Source organism: Peromyscus maniculatus, chromosome 8 (assembly GCF_049852395.1).
Source record: "Peromyscus maniculatus bairdii isolate BWxNUB_F1_BW_parent chromosome 8, HU_Pman_BW_mat_3.1, whole genome shotgun sequence".
Taxonomy (NCBI): Eukaryota; Metazoa; Chordata; class Mammalia; order Rodentia; family Cricetidae; genus Peromyscus; species Peromyscus maniculatus.
This window is the reverse complement of record NC_134859.1, coordinates 63,873,444-63,891,651: the sequence shown is the minus strand read 5'-3', so window position 1 is coordinate 63,891,651 and position 18,208 is coordinate 63,873,444. Positions and strand designations below refer to the sequence as shown.

Below are 18,208 nucleotides of genomic sequence, written 5' to 3'. Positions count from 1 at the left end.
TTTTTTTTTTTTTTTTTTTTTTGGTTTTTCGAGACAGGGTTTCTCTGCGTAACTTTGCGCCTTTCCTGGAGCTCACTTGGTAGCCCAGGCTGGCCTCGAACTCACAGAGATCCGCCTGGCTCTGCCTCCCGAGTGCTGGGATTAAAGGCGTGCGCCACCACCGCCCGGCAATAAATAAATCTTAAAAAAAAAAAAAAAAAAAAAAGGAAGAGAAAGAAAGAAAAATTATCATGGCCATTGGGAAATAAGACAAGATTTTTTTTTTTTTTTTTTTAAAGATTTATTCATTTATTATGTACACAGCATGTATGACTGCAGGCCAGAAGAGGGCACCAGATCTCATTACAGATGGTTGTGAGCCACCATGTGGTTGCTGGGAATTGAACTCAGGACCTCTGGAAGAGCAGTCAGTGCTCTTAACCTCTGAGCCATCTCTCCAGCCCGACAAGATTTTTTTTTTGCAGCATTCACTTTCACTCACTCAACAACTCACTGAAAACCTAGGATGTGCCGACCCAAGCTGGTTATAAAGAACTAATGCAAGAGAAGGGAAACAAAGTCATTTGATGCTTGGGCCACATGTATTCCAACAGTCAATCATTTGTTTTCTTAAGGTTGGCTCTAATAAACTCACTCTTTAGGGCTATAACAGCAACACAATGTTTCATTGCAGGGTAGAACCAACGAGCAAGTCAAGTCTGTCGCCCAGCCACACAAGATCCACGGGGAAGGCAAGATGCACAGGCGAGACCCATGAATAGAGACCTGAGGGCACTGTGCTTACCACCACATGCTCAATATGATTGGGACACATCCATCTGCCCAGGGGCATGGCAGTGAGCGGGGGCTCGAGGCAGTCCATGTGAAACAGGAGCGGGCAGTAGTCACACTGGATGAGAGGGGCCACTCGGCAGCTCCTGCAAAGGAATGAGATGTGACCGGTGATTTCTATGGCATGATGGGAAAATTCAAGACTAACTCTACTCTGTAAGAGTCCTTCCTCCTCAGTCCTCACAGCTCCTTCCATACCCCCTCCCCATCCAGGCTTCTGTCACATACCCAGTCAGTAAGGAAAATGAAAGTGGGTCCTTCATTACTTCCTCTTGTGAATGTAAATGTTTATTTCGAGTATGGCTAAAGTGGCTATCAGAGCAAGAATGACCAGCGCTCAGGACCCAGCTCTGCTCTGTGATCCTCCTATTTTTTTTTAAGGAATTCTCACTTAAAATAAAACAAAACTGGAAGCTGGTGAAACTACCCAGTGGTTAAGGTACCTGCCACCAAGCCTGACTACCCGAGTTCAATTCAGGGGACCCACTGATTAATGGGGAGAATCAACTCTTTCAGGTTGTCCTCTGATCTGTACACATATGTTGTGGCATATGTGTATCCTCCCCCCACAAACAAACAAAAACCCGAATGTCTTTCTGGAGTTGTCCCAACACAACAAAAGATTTCCCTTCTGTGTGAAAAGACTGATAACCAGTACTGAAAAATGGAGATGGAGGCAAGAAAATGATTTTGTATGTATTTATGTAAGCATGCTTCAAGGAGAGGTTGTTGTAAGCAAATACAGACAGTCCCAAAGATATACTAGAGCCACAGCCCAGTTCTGGCACTGAGTTCTATAGTTCTTTTTTTTCCTGAGACAGGGTTTCTGCTGTATAATAGCCCTGGCTGTCCTGGAACTCATTTTGTAGATCAGGCTGGCCTTGAACTCACAGATCACAGAGATCCATCCACCTGCCTCTGCCTCCCAAGTGCTAGGATTAAAAGTGCACACTACTACCACTGCCAAGTTCTATAGTTCTACCATCTAGTTTCCCATAGTTTTTGTTGTTGTTGAGGGTGTGGTTGTGAAACAGTCTCATGTCGCCTGAACTCACTATGTAGCTAAGAATGATCTTGAATTCTTGTTCCTCCTGCATCTAACTCCTGAGTGCTAAGATTAGTTTGCACCACCATCCTGGGTGTCTGTGATGCTGGGTATCCAACACTGTATCCAGGCAAACACTGTACCAACTGTGCTATATCCTCAGCCCCCAAGCATCCTTTGTGATAGCCATTTCCTCCTGCTATCCTGCTCCAACCATAACACAGTTTTTCTGACATATGCAAGCCAACTAATCCTGCTTCAGTCATTGAAACATCTGGTTCCTATAACTGAGGAGAGCTTCTCTGAAGGAAACCAGTGTCCTAGGTCTACTATGTAACTTAGGTAGCCAAAAGTCTTTTGCAATTTGTCTAGTCCAAAGCACACCAACTACCATGGCTAGTTACCCATACGACTTTAAAATTTATCTTGAACAATTTGCTAGCTAGTCTAAACACCTTGTTTGGTTAAAAAAAAAAAAAAAAAAAAGGAACAATCATTTTATGTGCATTGGAAGGAAAGCCCATGTGCCACAGTGTTTGTTCGGGGTCTGAGTCTCTCCTTCCAGCATGTAGGCACTTAGGGTTAATCTCAGGCACTAGGCTTGGCAGCAAGCCATCTCATCGGCCCCTCATTCTCCAGTGTAAGTTTAATTCTAACTATTCTTCTTACGATCGCTCTCAACTGAATTCACACTACTTCTGTACTGTGATCTGTGATTTTTCTTTTTGAGACAGATTTTCATTATACAGCTCTGGCTAGCCTGGAACTCACTCTATAGACCAGTCTGGCCTTGAACTCACAGTAACCTGCCTGCCTTTGCCTGTGGATTAAAGATGTGTGCTACCACACTTGCTTTTTTTTTATTGTCTAGTCTTTGATGGTTTCCTAATAAATTTTAGCTAGGTTCCCCTCTCACTTCCCAAGTCCCTCTGAGTTTCATCTCTTCTATGGGTGTGACCCAGAGTTTAATTTTTTAAAACATTTTTTAAACATTAATTTTTTAAACATTTATTTAGTGTGTGTGTGAGTGTGCATGTGTGCGTGTGTGCATCTGTGTGTGTCTGTGTGTGTGTTTGCATGTGTGTTCATGCATGTGCCATAGCTCCCATGCAGAGGTTAGAAGATAACTTGCCAAAGTTGGCTTTGTCCTTCCAAGATGTGGTTCCTGGGAGTTGAGCTCGGGCTGTGATGATAAGAGCCTTAACACGCTGAGCCATCTCATCAGCTCTGACCCACTGCGTTTAATCACTGTTGATCATGTGAGTTGGGTAGGAGGTACTTACTGAATTTGGTCTTTTCAATGGCTATACCATTAAAGAAAATGACACTCCCTCTCCATCAACCAATAAAAAGTGGGCTTTGTGAGCCTAGGCTAGCTCTGAACTCTCCAAACTGCCTCTACCTCCTAAGTGCTGGGATTATAGGTATTTATCATACATCTGGCTCTGTACCTTGATTCTTCAGGTAGTTTGTTACTGACATATTCAAGGAGGTGGCCAATTAGTTCTATGTGCTTATACCATCAAAATATGGGCTGTCCACAGTTAACACACAGGACTTACAAGGGTAAGAAGAAAAAACCAACTCCATTTGCTGAATATAGGCATAGAAAGAAAATACCTGTTACACGTGAAGCAGACTTTGACCGGCAAGGGCACGAGACCATTATGATCTAACTCATGCTGTGTTCTTTTAACATTCTTCCCTGTGGTTTCCTCCTTTCTTCTCCGTTTGCTAGAACCTAGAAAAGAAGCTGCTGGTGCTGAACTGTCCTTGGCATCCAATTCCTTGTTGGAATATGAAAACATTAAGTGAAAGGAACAGATCTAAGCAAAAGCATGTACATTGGCTGGGGCAGATTTCTTTCTGAGGACCCTAGGGCTGGTTTCAAGTAACAAAAGAAGAGTAAGAAAGAAAGGGGGGGAAAGTGGGGGTGGGGAGACAGAGACAAGGTGACCAGGAACAGATATTACCTGCTTTGTGGCAGAAACACACTCATTTTACCAATATGAAATAAGAAACCTATGATAGTAGCAACCTAAGTATATTTATGTCCAAGTTACATGCTCAGCAAAGACTAGTCTGTGACAATAACTGAGCAAAAGACTGCAATTTAATCATGTTTCTATAGAAACCAGAAAAGCAGATTCCATATGCAGCCCTCACTCCCAGTTTGACACAGGATCTCTCTATACAGTTCTGGCTGACTTGGAACTTGCTCTGTAGACCAGGCTGGCCTAGAACTCAGAGATCCATCTGTCTCTGCCTCCCAAGTGCTGAGATTAAAGATATGCACCAATAAGCACAGCTATATGTACCCTTTAAAAAAAAATAGTATCTGAGGGTACACATGCCATGTACATGTGTAAAGGTCAGAGGTTAACTTTTCCCTACTTCCACTTTTATATGGGTTCCAGGGATCAAACTCAGGTTATTAGGCTTGCATGGCAAGTGCCTTTACCATCTTAGCGATCTTGCTAGTAGCCCAATAGGCATATTCATTCATTCATTCATTCATTCATTCATTCATTCATTCACTCACTCATTCACTCATTCACTCATTCACTCATTCATTCATAGTCGGGTCTCTCTATGTAGCCCTAGCTGGCCTCAATCTCACAGACATCCATCTTCCTCTATCTTTCCATACTGAGATTAAAGGGATGTGCCACATTTGGCTCATGTATACTTCCTGGTACTCACTTTGTATAGGAGGCTGGCCTCGAACTCACAGAGATCCACCTGTCTCTGCCTCCCAAGTGCTGGGATTAAAGGTGTGCGCCACACCGCCAGGCTTCAGGTGTACTTTTTAAGCCTTCCAGTTTTCTTGTTTTTGCATATGCATGCGTGTGCGTGTGCGTGTGCAGGCATGAGGTTGATGTCAGATGTTTTCTTTGACTGCAACTCTGCTTAACAGACCGAAGCAGGCTCTTCCTGTGGAGGTGGCTATTTCCGTGTATTTGCTCCACCTCTGCCTCGCACAGTCTGAGGTTACAGGAAGGCTGTCTGTCACACCCCTGGGATGACACGGACTCTGCAGACACGAGCTCCAGCCCTCACATTTGCATGCTGAGTCTTTATTCCCTAAGCCATCTTCCCAGCCCGCTTCGGTTTTTTGAGACAGGGTCTCATTTTGTAGCCCAGGCTGGTGAAGCCCAGTGCATAGCTCAAGCTGGCTTTGAACATCTGACAATTCTGCTTCTGCCTCTCACAGAGGCAGGAACTACAGGCATTTAAGACACCATGCCTAGTCAATCTCATTTTTTGTAGGAAAAAAAATTAAGATCTAGAAGCATCGTGGTATCAAATAGAAGTCATGACTTGATTTTCTTTGTAAAAGGGACAATTTGATAACAGCTATCAAACTTACCAGTGTAAACTGTGACCTAGCAATTTTAATATTAGGAATCTATCCTACAGATGTCCACATCTTCCAGGTGCAAGATGACGTATTTACAAAGTTATTCGCTGAAGCACTACCTTTGTAACCAAATATTGGGACGGGCTAGAGAGAGAGTTCAGTGGTTAAGGGGACTGGCTGTTCTTTCCAAGGACCTAAGTTCAATTCCCAGCACATGGTGGTTCACAACCATCTGTAACTCCAGTCCCAGTGGATCTGACACCCTCTTCTGGTGACTGTGGGTACCAGTCACACACTTGGTGCACAAGACATACTTGCAGGCAAAATAGCCATATACATAAAAATAAATAAATTAGAAAATACATTAGGAACAATCTAAATGGCAATGAATAGAAAACTGTTTAAGTTAATTATAGTAAATTTGTATAATGGATTATTATGGAGCCATAACAAAAACCTAATGAAATGCTACAGTAAGGTTAAAACCACTGGACTGCATTATAAGAAGAAATAAAGAACAAACTGCAGAACAGTTTGTATAGTATGCTATTTAAGAAGAAAATACAAGCACATACACAGACACACACACTCACACTCTCTCCCCATCTCTCCATGCTACACAAGAACTAATCAATGAGTAGTTATCTGCAAAGGGAAGGAGGATATGCTGGGGATCAAATCCAAGACTTTGTGCATGGGAGTTTATCACCCATGGTAGCTCTGTCACCCAACTATATTCCTAAACTTTGTTTCTTCATTTATTTATTTAAGAACTTAAAAAAATTAAATATGTGCATCTATGTATCTACATGTGGGTTTGTGCATGTGAGTGCAGGTAGCTACAGAGGCCAGAGGTGTTGGATCCCAGAGGCTAGAGCTGGAGATAGCTGTGAGCTGCCTGATATGGGTGCTGGGAATGGAATTCAGGTCCACTGGAAGAGGAGCAAGAATTCTTAACTGCTGAGCCATCTCTCCAGTCCCTCTTTTAATTTTATTTATTTATTTACTTATTTATTTATTCCTTTATGCATATGAATGTTTGCCCACCTGTATATATGTGCGCCATATGCATGCCTGGTGCCTGTAAAGGCCAGAAGAAGGCATCAGATCCCTTGAAACTAGAGTTACTGATGGCTGTGAGTCACTATGTAAGTGATGGGAACCAAACCTCAGTCCTCTGCAGAAGCAGCCAGTGCACTGAACCACTGAGCCATCTTTTTGAGCCCTCTTTTTATGTTTTGAGACAGTCCCAATATGTAGCTCAGGCTGGCCTCAAAATCACCATCCTCTTGCCTTATCCTCCCAAGTGCTGAGATTACTAGTGTGTGTCACCATACTTGGCTTCTTATGTATAATTAAAAAAAAAAAAAAAAAAAAAAGAATGTAGGTCCATAATAGGACAGGAGACAGAATACTCAGAAAACGAAAAATCGATTAAGTGCTATAACAACTAAAACCTTTGATGCTATCTCCAGGCAGACCAAGGAACAAGAACAAAACACAGTGGCTACAGGCAGTAACCTTCAGGCAGCACTGTTCTTTGGGCTGAATGATAATCCGTTGGGAAGCCAGGGTAAGAGAAGGGATATGATGATGATGATGATGTCGCTAACCTGGTAGTGCAGTGGTACAAGTCAGTTCATTGGGTAACTGAAATTGGGTAGGGTTCCGCTCCATGGCGGCAGCAATCAGCAGCTCAAAAGGCCGCCGAAGCTGAGGCTGCACATAGTCCGGCTCTGTTGCTACTGGCTCCTCGTCCACGTCAATGATGTCCTCATCGACGTCATTATGCTCAGAGGTGGGGGTCTCTGTGCTGGCGTTGGATGTGGGGGTGCCAGGCCGGCTGGCTCTCCTTTCCAGGATCCGGGCATGGGCAATGGCCTTGAGTTCAGTTTTGCTAGCTGATCTGTCCAACAAGTCAGTGTCACTGCTGGGGGATGTAGTCCGTTTACTGGATTTGTCCACCAGTCCATTGACGTGGCCCAGCTCCTTTTTCTGCTCTCGTTTCTGTGCAAATGAATAGGTGGGCCCGTCATGAAAAGAACAAAATAGAGATGGGTATACAGTGTCCTGCTAGACCACTTAAGAAAATTACAAAGTCCTTACACATCACAGAATCATCCACCTCGGGACCTGGGACAGCAGCCTATTAAAGTTGAGATATATATTTCACATTTTAATTTTTTGTGTATTAGTGTTTTGCCTACATGTATGCCTGTGTACCATGCATGTGCCTGATACCCATAAATGCTAGAAGGCGGCCTCAGATCACCCAAAACTGGAGTTGAGAGCTGCCATGTAGGTGTTGGGAATTGAACCCAGGTCCTCTGGAAGAACGGGCAATACTCTATTGCTGAGCCATCACTCCAGCCCTGGATATAACTATAACTAACTGAACTAACTAAAATGGAGAAAACATAGCAGTAGTGCATCACCAAAAACAGTCTGGAAAGTTTGGAATAATTGCAATTCATTGTATGATACTTAACATCTATATACACAAGGCAAGCAGCTAACCAACTAAACATAGTGAGAACAAATTCAGTGAGATCAAGGTAAGAACACCATAATGCAAACAAAGGTCACTGTCACTTACTTGCCTGTGACAAGTGCATCCTGACCTATTGAAAGGTTTTGAAAACAGCTCAAAACAGAGAAAGTACACAAAGGTAAAACAGGCTGGGAGAGCTCCCTTTTCAGTGGGGATGGCACAAAAGGGTGCCACCTGAAGAGAACCAACATGGCAAGCAGGTGCCAAGAACTGTGGCTTTCCATCTTAACTAGAACTCTAAAAGTGACACTTCTAGAAGGTACGAAATGGAAAAGGACTGCAGGAAACTTAGCAGGACTGGATAGCGGTCGATGCATTTTCCTAAGACTCTAAATCAAAGGAATGTCACACTAACCTCATTCAGTGGACCCTAGCCAGTTCGTCTGCAAATGAAAGCACTAAATCTTTCTCCTCTTAGGGGTATGGTGGCGATAAAAGGACTGCATATATGAAAGACATGGACGGCTCCGGGCTGGGAGAAGACCTAGCTTCCACTAGGAATCATGAGAGGACTGACCATCAGGAGTTCTTGAGGCCCCAAGGATGCATATATATTTCAATCCATTTCACTGTGAACACTGGAGGTCAAAGGGGAGTGGTAGATAGTGGCCAAGGCAGATTTGGAACTGTTAGGTAGAAAGGTCCATGTGAAAGTGAGTCAGAGCAGCATCTAAGGAGGAACGCCCTATCCTAGAAAAAAAATCATACTATTCCCAGCAAGCAGCACTGTTTCCAAAGAACTCAAGAGGTAACAGAGCTTTAGAATGAGATAAAATTTGGTTCCAATCTTGGCTCTTTCCATCCCTTTGAGTCCTTGGGAAAATAATCTGTATTTCATAGCCTCAGTTCCTTCCCTTCCATAATTAAGATAGACTACCAGCACTCTTGGACAGCTGCTGCACAGAGGAAGTGGAGGAACAGTAGAACACCTGAAACGGCACCACCAAGTTTTTTTCTCCTCTTTCCTCTGGCCGATCCAACTCTTTCAAGCCTGGCTTCTTGGCATAGCAAGTTCCTGAACAGACAGGACACACTCTGTGGGATGCACAGGAAAGGGCTTTGGAAGCTAGGTAGCCTGACAGATAGCCTGTTTTTTTAGGCTTCAGGTCCAAAACTACATACAGTTCTGGTTAGTGGCTGACTGAGCTCTGGCTTACTTTCTAATGGGAACCACTGTGCATACAATGGAAAATTAATGCCTGCTTGTTTACCTTCTTCTTAAATGTTGAAAACAGATTCATAAACCACAATCTCTGAATTAGCTCATTCTGTTTCTGCAACTGAGGAAGTCATCACTGACCATGACATCATGTTGTGACCAAGAAAACAGGAGTGACGTCACAAGAACAGAAATTCTCTGGTTATACAATTAGTATACGAAGAAAGCAGGGTAGCCTACAGAGAAACCCTAGTTTACAGCCTTTAATGTGAGGGTGGGATTAAATACAATCTGGTGGAACACGCCTATTTCTTTTTTTTAATAAAGGAAAGTTTAGCTCTTGCTCTCCATAAAAAATTTCTAAGTAGCCAGGTAGTGGCAGTGCATGTGATCCCAGCACTCAGGAGGCGGAGACAGGTAGATCTCTCGAGTTTGAGGCCAGCCTGGTCTACAGATCGAGCTCCAGGGCAGCCAGGGATACACAGAGAAACCCTGTCTTGAAAAACCAAACAAGCCAGGCGGTGGTGGCGCACGCCTTTAATGCCAAGCACTGTGGAGACAGAGGCAGATGGATGGATCTCTGTGAGTTCAAGGCCAGCCTGGTCTACAGAGTGAGTTCCAAGACAGTTTCACAGAGAAATCCTGTCTTGAAAAACCAAAAAGGAAAAAACAAAACAAAACACAAATAAATAACTAATTAAATTTAAAACTTTCAAAGTAGAAAATGATGAGCCATGCTCACAATTCAGTTAGTACTGAGCTAACAGAAGAGGAAAGGGATGGAGGGTTAAACTCCACCTCTACTACTACTGACCAAGTCTATGGAGACCCCGTCCAACTGAGAAGAAGCAGCCTTCTTTTTTGGAGCCACAGACAGAGGACACCACATTCAGGCTATTTCCTAAGAGGTCAACAAGATCAGACTAAGCCTGTCACTAGTGACTACACAAGGCTCACTGAATTAACACACCCCTTCTGCCCTCTTTCACACCCTTGTCTGGAGTTTTAGCTCTTACAGTCAACATGGAGAGAGTGTAGTGAGTCCAGCGTTAAGAACAAGAAGGATGACAAGGCCCTTAGGATCAAGCCCTTAACTCTGAAGTCTCACTGCTCTAGATCTGGCCTTCGGAGCGAAGCCTTCAGAACGCAGCATTATTACCTTTCGGCGAACAGTGCACCGGTGACACATCCACTCCCCAGGAGGCAACATCTCTTCACTCAGTGGAGGGTTACTGTGGGGAAAAGACAAGGGCAAGACTAAGTAACTAACCCTTGGATGCAGCTGAAAATAGACCTGGCACAAGCTGCATGTCCCTAAACTACTACTGTGGCCGGTTCTGGAGCCCTGATAGAGCTCTCCTGTCCTTCACAGTGCTATTTAACAAATTCCGTTCACACCTTAGAAAGAGAAGCCAAATCCACAGCTATTGACCCTAGGCTTACAGGAAAAGGCATAAAGTACTAGTTGAGAGCCTGAGAGTCATTCCCAAAATCTGGACTATGCTGTACCAAGAGGTCTTCCATACTGTTTTAAAAGTCTGAGTCTAACCCCAACCTCTTCTCTGTGGTTCAGAGTCTTGTCATACAGTCCACTCCAACCTGGCAGGCTCCTCAGGTACCCAGGCCCACTAGTGAGCATTTGCCACCTATCTTTTGTGATACTCTTCTGCCAGGAAAGCTGTATCTCCCCAACTATCCATTCTTAAAGCTTGCTCTGGGCTCCATGGTTTTGTCTCCCATCCACAAGCAGTCCTTTGCCCTCCTCTTGAATTAGGCTTGTCTTGTGACTTGCTTTGACAAACAGAATGTAACAACGTGACATGCTGTAACTTCCAAGTCTGAGCCTTAAGCAATCTGTAGATTCCAACCTTATGTTTGGAATGTTCTATCTCAGAGCTCTGCAGTCATGCTAAGAAAGCCACATGGAGGAGGTCTGAAGTACTCTAATCAATGGTTTTAGCTGAACTCCAACAGGTTGTACCAACTACTGCTATGAATCATCTTAGACATACCAGAACAGATAAACCTCCAAATAACTGTGGTCCTGGCCAACTACATGTACAACAGAAAACCACCCAGCTGACCCCAGTTCAAGCCTCAGAATTTTGAGATAACTAGCTTCTGTTTTGGGCCACTGAATTTTGGTAGTTTGTTATACACTGATAGGTTACCAGATATGGCTTCTCCATCAATACTTTCTAGACTTCTCATAAATCTTATTCTCCCTGCTAAATAGTTGAGTTCCTTTTTCTCTGTGTGTAGGTATGTGCGTGGAGTGCAAGTGACTTCAGTCTCCAGAAGAGGGTGCTGGATCCTCTGGAGCTGGAGTTATAGGCAGCTGTGAGCCACCTGATAGGAATTCTAGGAGCCAAACTCAGGTCCTCTGAAAGAACAGTATGCACTCTCAACTTTGGAGGCATCTTTCTAGCCCGCCTCCTTGCACTGAATTAAATAATAAATGAAGACTGAATTAAAATCAGAGCCACATCAGGCATGACATATGCCCAGAATTTGGGAGGCTAAGGCAGAAAGATTTTTAGTTTAATGCCAGCTTGGGCTACACAGTAAAGTTATAGGCTGGCCAAGGCTGTATGAAACTCTGCCTCAAACAAAGCAAAACTCAGACCAAACAAAACTCAAGCTGTGTAGGACTGGACTTCACACACCGTTAGATCACTGATTTCCATTAAAATTACATGAAGATTTTTATCAATTTCTCAGAAGAGTCACATTTATATTGCTCTCACAAAAGGTATTTTGTTCTAGAAGTCTGATTCCCAGTTAAACAGCAGCAGTAGCATCTGGAAATGCATTAGAAATGTAAATTCTGAACTGGGAACATCACTTAGTTGGTGGAGTACTTGTCTAGCATGCATAAATCAGCTGTGGGGTACACACCTACAATCCCAGGACTCCCGATGTGGAAGCAGGAGGATCAAGTGTTCAAAGGTCATCCTTGGCACAAGTTCAACCCTGGTATTGCTTTTGTTTTTTTCCAGAAAGAGAAGAAAAAAAGAAATGCTAACTCTAGGACTCAGTAATCTGTGTCACAGGCATGCCTTTAAAGTGATTCTGCTGAACCAAGTTTGAAAATCATGCTGTACAGAACAAGGCTACATCCATGCTCATGCTGAAAAAACCCCCTGCCTTTGGTTCTTACGAGTCACCTAGTCAGAATGCTAAGAAGATATGAGAAATATGGAAAGAAGAGTGGGGAGGAACACTTTTATATGTACTACCACTGGCCTTCATTTCCCAGTGCTTAATGCTCTGCTGTTCCTTCCTCAAAGAGCATTAGACCTTATGTTTTCTGTGTTCCTGCTTTGCCATGTTTCCCTAGAGCTCTGGGTACACATGCCAGACACCCACCATTGCTTTATAGCTTACTGCTTCCCTCCTTCCTGTTTTGTGAGTGGCCTGTTGGGACAGATCTCCAAGCCCTAGAGGAGCACAGGTGAACAGCACCTGTAAATTCTTCCCTAATTCTCTCCACTATATCTCTAAACAGATCATTAAGTAATGAAATGAAGGCATGCCATCTGTGAAGGCTCACAGACTTTCCAATGCTTCAACAGCTATTGTAGTAAAATTAACCCTGAAGCCTGTTACTTCTAAGTCTGTTTTCATATGTCCGCTGGCACTGTACCAAGATACCCTATATCAAATATGGGAAGCAGAGAAGGACAAGGCAAGGTGGTTTGGGCTTAGATTTTTTTGCCAAGATGTCAATGTTTATTGGGTACCCTTTATGATTCAGTTGATTCTCAATGTTGCTGGCAGAATGATCTAAAAATTCTGGAGCAGGCATTTGCATTGGCATATGCCTACAATTATTCATTAAACTGAGGCAGGAGCATAGTAAGTTGAGAAGTGCTAAGGCTACAAAGCAAGACCCTGTTTCGAAAGCCCCCCTCCCATTCTCCCATTCTAATCATATCACTCTTCAGACTAGAAAGCCCTTCAAAGCCAGGCCTGGTGGCTCACACCTACAATCCCAGCATTAAGGAGGCTGGGGCAGGAGGATCACTGTGAGTTTGAGGTCTGCTTGGACCACACAGTGAGACTCTGAGCCCGAGGCCACCTCCTTCAGAACCCACATGTTGGAGGAGACAGCAAACTCCTGCAAGCTGTTCTCTGATATGCAGGAACCTCTCTCTCTCTCTCTCTCTCTCTCTCTCTCTCTCTCTCTCTCTCTCTCTCTCTCTCTCTCTCTCTCTCTCTCCCCCCCCAATATTAGGGAGGCACAGGCAGGCACATCTCTGTGAATTCGAGGTTAGCCTGGTCTACAGAGCGAGTTCCAGGACAGCCAAGGCTACACAGAGAAACCCTGTTTTGGAAAACCAAAATTTCAAGCTCCTCACTACTAGAAGACCCCTGTGGCCAGAACCTCATCCTTTTATCCGGCCCCATCAGTCTGCTGGTGTTTTACAGTCTGTACTGTCTCTCTCTTCCTGTCTCTACTCATTGAATGCCACAAGCCACAACCACACAGGCCTTCGCCCAGGCCTTCAGCCAGAGTGCCTTATCTTTTGAGGACTTCTATCAGGTGAGGCATTATTTCTAGAAAGTTTTCTCTGAGAGCTCTGGTTCCTCACAGCACCGTGTCTAAAAATGGGCGGAGACACATACAGAAAGAATAAGCTTACAGGAAGTGAGCCAGGCCCTCAGAAGTCAGGAGACAAGGTCATGCAGTTTGGCAGGCACTTGTTTTGGTGGTCAAATCACATATGAAATTATTTGTTTTCTAAGTCACAAAACAATGAGAAGATATGGGTGTCAAAGGTCACACTTGCAAACTATCTCACCCCTACATTTTTCCTTGTTTCTGCTGTGCTGGATAGCAAACCCAGGGCCAACTGCATGCTAGATGAGTTGGTTTTCAAAAGATCACTTTATAGATACTAAGCTTAAGAACAACATACACTTGAATAATAAAAAATAAGAGTTTTTTTTTTTCTTTAAAAGAACAGTGTTTCTACTAGTTTAGTGTACAACTCTGAAAACTGTAATATGCATGCTGGTCTTTATGATGTGCCTGTTGGGAAAAACAAGGTTCTGCTCTACTCCCACTTCTGCACATACCAATGAAGATAGGGTGCTGGAGGCCACCCTTCATAAAAGGAAATCACTAGCTGGGCAGTGGTGGCGCACCCCTTTAATTCCGCACTCGGGAGGCAGAGGCAGGCAGATCTCTGTGAGTTCGAGGCCAGCCTGGGCTACAGAGTGAGTTCCAGGACAGGCTGCAAAGCTATACAGAGAAACCTTGTCTCAAAAAACCAAAAAAATAAAAGGGAAATTACTGCATGTCAGATTATGCTGAGTTTATTTCTATCCATTTCAATTGTGCAGCAATGGAAACACAGTAACAAGCCAGGGCTGCCTAAAGATATCAATATGTCTCCTAATCACTGAAGCCTGGAAATGGCAGAATGATGACTTCATGTCATGTCTGGTGTATTACAGTTCACAAAGTATTTTAGAAGATCTCTCTCTCCCTCCCTCCCCCCCCCTTCTTTCTGAGACAGGGTCTCACTACGTAGCACTGGATGGCCTCCAACTCTGAGATCCATCTGGGTTAAAGGGACAAGCTACCACACCTGCTTCCGATGCTCTCATCTGATCTTTATTACAGCACTGGAGTACTTCTATTCTCAACGCACAGACGAGGAATTGACACATCCAAGACTACGGAGACAGTCTGTAGCAGAGTTAGAACCTAAATCAGTGTCTAGGCTCTCAGATCTTGAAATGGAGCTGTTTTTTCTTTTAAGACACAGTCTCCTGAAGTTTCACCACATGAACTTCAGGCTGGCTTTGTTCTCCATGTAGGTGAAGATGGCTGAACTTCTCAACCTCCCATCTCACCTCTCAAGAGCTAATGTTCCAGGAATAAACACATCTGGCTTGAGACCAGGTGGTTTGTGTCTGTTTTTAACAGAGTAGAGCTACCTCAAGTTTGTTCCTTTTAGGAACAAAGCCATCTATGGAGGGTGTGGAGGGTTATACCTGTCTATCTTCACACTGGCAGATAGATCCTTTTTATGAGGTATTCACAGGGGCCTGACCTGGAACTAGCTACTGTGTTGGCCTTGGTTTAGGCTTTAGCCTTTGGTGGCAGAGCCTATGCCCTTGGCTCTTTTCAAGCTTGGGGTGAGCAATGAAAGCAGTCAGCAGAGCTTGAGTTGGGGTCCGCTGGCACCCTGGACTTCCCCGATGCTTCCCAGGACCTGGATGGTCTTCACATGCGCACTCACTGCCTCGGCACTGTGTGACCCATCGTCTTCAGGCCCCTCTTGTGCTTCTCGGCAAGCTGTGTTCCTCAGGAACCTGGGGTCTATCTCCTTAGAGATCCCTATCTTTGTGATCGGAGATTCTTGGGCCTCTTTTGGGCCTGGTTGTGTGTGGTCTGATTCTTGGACTTGGCTATGTCTGCACAGTAACCTGAGCTCCTGATCGAAGCTCTTGGGACCGGAAGGCCCAAGTTGTTTTTTTAAAGAACCTTTAGTACTCCTATTTCTGAGGACACAGTGTGTCACGCCTAGCAGAGTCCTTAACCTCCACCCTGAGTGTTTCCAAACAGATCCGGGGAGAGGACCAGACTAGTCTATTTGTCCACTCAAACACTGACAGGGTGCTTTACGCCAGGCAATGTGCTGCTGGGGTTTCAGACAGGGTCTCTTTTCAGAGATCACAGGCAAAGGAAAAAGGGTCCCCAGTAACACCACCACATCTACTCAACAACAAATCAGTTCTTACAGATAGACCTACACCAGTCATTTGGTATTTCAGTGGAAAGCACACTTTCTCTATTATTCATAGCTATTTAGTAAATGGTAATTCAGCCAGTGACCCTTTGAAGTTGGTGAAGTTAAGAAACACATGGATTCTAGAGGAAGCCAGAGTTTTAGAAGTATTTATTTCTGCAGTTTGGTAGCAATGGTCTAATAAAGAAAAGGCTCAGCCGGGTGGTGGTGGTGGTGGTGGTGGTGGTGGTGGTGGTGGTGGTGGTGGTGGTGGTGGTGGTAGTAGTAGTAGTAGTAGTAGTAGTAGTAGTAGTAGTAGTAGTGGCACACGCCTTTAATCCCAGCACTCGGGAGGCAGAGCCAGGTGGATCTCTGTGAGTTCGAGGCCAGTCTGGGCTACCAAGTGAGTTCCAGGAAAGGCGCAAAGCTACACAGAGAACCCCTGTCTCGAAAAAAACCAAAAAAAAAAGAGAAAGAGAAAGAAAAGGCTCTGGGAATAGGGACATATTTCCTAGATGGGTGCTTAGATACATAAAAGTACTGTAGCATCTTAACTTGAAGATTCCCCTGAGAATATCCATGTTCTAGGAAGGTTGAAGTCCTGTAGAGCAAGGACCTCTACTTCCTTTTCTGGCTTTAAAACAGTGTTGGGTGCTTGGGGGACGGCTCCGTTGATAAAGCACCTCCTGAACAAGCTTGAGGAGCCGAGTTATCCCGACACCTTGGTAAAAACCGATCTGGGTGTGATGGTGTGCACGTGACCTTAACACTGGAAGGCCAGACAGGTGGATTCCCTAGGGACTTACCTGCCAGCCAGCTTAGCCTAATAGATAAGCCTTAGGCCAATGAGCAGCCCTGTCTCAAACACCAAGATAGATGGCTCCAGAGGAATAACAACCAGAGGCTGACCTCTAACCTTCACAAGCGTGTGCAAATATTAAAGGTCTGAGTATTCATAGATTGCATATGCAACTAAAGATAGGCTTTTTGATCTTGGTGTGGCTTTCTGTTAGGCCAGAGAAGCCCTATAGATTGCTATTATTTATACATCAACCAATTAGAAAGTTAGTTATGGATATTTTCTTTCTTTTTTTTTTTTTTTTTGAGACAGGGTCTCACTATGTAGATCGGGTTGGCCTTGAACTTATACAGATCTACCTGCCTCCACCTACTAAGTGCTGTGATTAAAAGACATGTGCCATAACACCTGGCCAAAACAAATACTCCTTTTAAAGCCAACTCTGCCGTGCGACTCCAACATAGCTAGATTCCCATGAACAAATTCAAATGACCCAAATGACTCTACCACTGATGAGAATGTCTAGTCATACAGAAAAAACTACAGACATCCCTCACCGGGTCACTGCAATGCTTACATTGACAGACTTCTCCGTCTAAGATTCAAAGTCCATGGCCAGATGATCCCAACTCACAGTCCAGTTCTAATTTAGAATGTCTTTCCTTCTCTAGTGAGCCTGTAGCTCACCACCGCCAACGAGAGATGTTAACAGTTGTCGTGGTTCTTGGCTCTCTAAGAGCATCTATTTCAAGTCCTATACCAGTGCCATTGATCTGAGTCTAACTGCACACATTTCCCTGGCCCACTAATCCGTGGGACCCTGGACAACACTAACATTTACTTGAGACCAGTCACCACCAGCGGGACCTGTTGCCCCACAGCACTATCTTAATCACCCACCCAGCATGAGCAGTTTTCCAAGATGGAACTGGAAGGGAGGGGGAGGGGAACACAAGAACAAAGGGAGGAGAGAGACAGAAGCAGAAAGACTGCCTTCTACTTCAGAGATCCTTTCTTTGTATTACAACAGGCAGATTTGAAAATACAAAACAAACTGGCGTTGAACACTAGACATAAAAAAAAAAAAAGGAAAGAAAGGAAAGTGAGACCGCTAATGTGTGGCTTGCGAATATCCACTCATCTAAGCAGTAACACAAAACTGGAGTCAATGGCAGCCTGAAAACAATGAAAAATCTCACTTAACCAAAGGTGTCGGGAGATATAGAACAAAAGGGGAAAAAAATGGATGAAAATACTAAAAAACAAAAAAAAAAACCAAAACCCAAAAAAACCCAAAACATTCCATTTTCTCTGTAGACTGATAGAATATTTGGTTTAATACAAATACTTAGCAGAGACACTATACAAACACCATCTCAACACAACAGACCAAGAAGCTCTCTCCCGCGCTTGTAAAAGAGGTCAGTCACATGGTAGGGTCCCTCTGTCAGAAAGCATCAATCTCCAAGATTTAAGCTTTCTAAGCCATTTATGGCAGTTTCAGTTGAAATACAGTGGCAGACTCAGAAAAGACTTAACCCCGCGGATGTACATCCCTGCCTTGTTTTGGTGTGAGATGTGGTATTCACCAAGCAAAAACTAAGCAGTTTTGAGTTTTAATTTCATAGTTCACGAGTCTTTTCTATCCATCTGAGGTCTATTACTAGATTAAAATCTCCCAATGATATTTAGCAGCATCATAAAGGCCAACAGAAAAGA

The 18,208-nt window shown here is 44.0% G+C and overlaps 1 protein-coding gene across 2 annotated transcripts in view; it reads right to left on the bottom strand.

Annotated features, from left to right (window-relative positions):
* Nucleotides 1-18,208, bottom strand: part of Phf12 (PHD finger protein 12) — a 50,554-nt gene that overhangs the window by 14,513 nt on the left and 17,833 nt on the right. For both annotated transcript variants that reach the window (XR_013041755.1, XM_006977450.4), the window contains exons 3-6: nt 10,107-10,179; nt 6,851-7,244; nt 3,497-3,617; nt 785-917 (exon numbers count right to left, since the gene is read on the bottom strand). Coding sequence is in view for 1 of the 2 variants with exons in the window: in XM_006977450.4 (XP_006977512.1) it covers nt 785-917; nt 3,497-3,617; nt 6,851-7,244; nt 10,107-10,179 (721 nt within the window). In the remaining variant the exon portion in view is untranslated. The remainder of the gene's footprint in view (nt 1-784; nt 918-3,496; nt 3,618-6,850; nt 7,245-10,106; nt 10,180-18,208) is intronic.